This window comes from Austrofundulus limnaeus, unplaced genomic scaffold (assembly GCF_001266775.1).
Source record: "Austrofundulus limnaeus strain Quisiro unplaced genomic scaffold, Austrofundulus_limnaeus-1.0 Scaffold1201, whole genome shotgun sequence".
NCBI lineage: Eukaryota > Metazoa > Chordata > Actinopteri > Cyprinodontiformes > Rivulidae > Austrofundulus > Austrofundulus limnaeus.
The window spans coordinates 34,137-35,691 of NW_013953603.1; the positions used below are offsets into that span (position 1 = coordinate 34,137).

General features: G+C 42.1%; 1 protein-coding gene across 1 annotated transcript in view; it reads left to right on the top strand.

The window, feature by feature from the left end:
- trip11 (thyroid hormone receptor interactor 11) overlaps positions 1-1,555 on the top strand; it is a gene marked incomplete at its 5' end in the record, with an annotated part of 38,265 nt that overhangs the window by 33,593 nt on the left and 3,117 nt on the right. The window contains 2 exon segments of the mRNA XM_014031210.1: positions 339-420; positions 1,367-1,481. Of these exon segments, the coding sequence (XP_013886664.1) occupies positions 339-420; positions 1,367-1,481 (197 nt within the window).

The following is a 1,555-nucleotide window of genomic DNA, read 5'->3' on the forward strand; positions in this document are numbered from 1 at the left end:
GTGCTGTGCTCACTGTGTTGTGTGTCTGTGTTGTGTTCACTGTGTTCACTGTGCTGTGCTCACTGTGTTGTGTGTCTGTGTTGTGTTCACTGTGTTCACTGTGCTGTGCTCACTGTGTTGTGTGTCTGTGTTGTGTTCACTGTGTTCACTGTGCTGTGCTCACTGTGTTGTGTGTCTGTGTTGTGTTCACTGTGTTCACTGTGCTGTGCTCACTGTGTTGTGTGTCTGTGTTGTGTTCACTGTGTTCACTGTGCTGTGCTCACTGTGTTGTGTGTCTGTGTTGTGTTCACTGTGTTCACTGTGCTGTGCTCACTGTGTTGTGTGTCTGTGTTGTGCAGTGGATGTGAGGCAGGAGATGTTGGAAGAGGCACAAAGGAAACTGATGAATCTTCTGAACAGCTCAGAGGGGAAGATAGACAAGTAAGTGACTGTTGTTTAAATCTGACATCCTGKCATTTAATCTAATCTGAGTCAGATTTATAATCCATGCTGCGTCAGGTTATCAGTTATCTGACTGAAGCACATCGTCTGTGTCTCACCTGGGATTATTTAAAGATTTTTAAAACCAATAAATTAGAGTTTCAGTAGAAACTCCATGATGTGAATAAATGTTCATCACCACTTCAACTACTAAACCTTTTTAAAATGTAATGAAACTGTAAGAAAGTAAAGATCAAAGCCTGTAATTTGAAGGAAATGTTCAGATGAACTGAGTAATTTGAAGGAAGTGTTCAGATGAACTGAGTAATTTGAAGGAAGTGTTCAGATGAACTGAGTAATTTGAAGGAAGTGTTCAGATGAACTGAGTAATTTGAAGGAAATGTTCAGATGAACTGAGTAATTTGAAGGAAATGTTCAGATGAACTGAGTAATTTGAAGGAAATGTTCAGATGAACTGAATGTTTAATCCAGTTTTTCTGATCGCAGCAGCTGTAAGGTTTGAACAGTGAGAGTTCTCCTGTGTGTAAACACAGGTTTGTTACGTTCTAACATGTGACCGTAAGGTTCCCACCTTCCTCAGTGGAACCAGGAAGAGACAGGTGTTAAAACGCTGACTCATCATTAGCAGAAGGTTTTGTGCAGTCTCAGTTTTACATTCATTCATTTTGCTAACACAAACACTCAGAAACAGACAGGAGCTGTTGTCCTCCACCTTGGCCTCCAGCAGTGGTGATGAACAGTAAAACATGTCAAACTAAACCTTCTTTATGTTCCTTCAGACTAATAACTGTTTAAACCTGACAGTTRGTAAAGGTGCACTAAGATTTATCTGTGTGCTTGATTAACCCTGCAGCTGCAGAAGAAGACAACCTCTGTGTCAGTGTTTGAATCGTCCTGGTCCAGAACACTGTTGTTGTGTCTGCAGGGTCCTGATGCGCAACCTGTTCCTGGGTTATTTTCACACACCTAAARCCAAGAGGGCTGATGTGCTCCGGCTCATGGGCAGTGTGTTAGGACTGAGCCGAGAAGACGTCGACAAGGTAAGTCTAATGTACAGACTGTAAACCTTTATGACTGTGTGTGTGTGTGTGTGTGTGTGTGTGTGTGTGTGTGT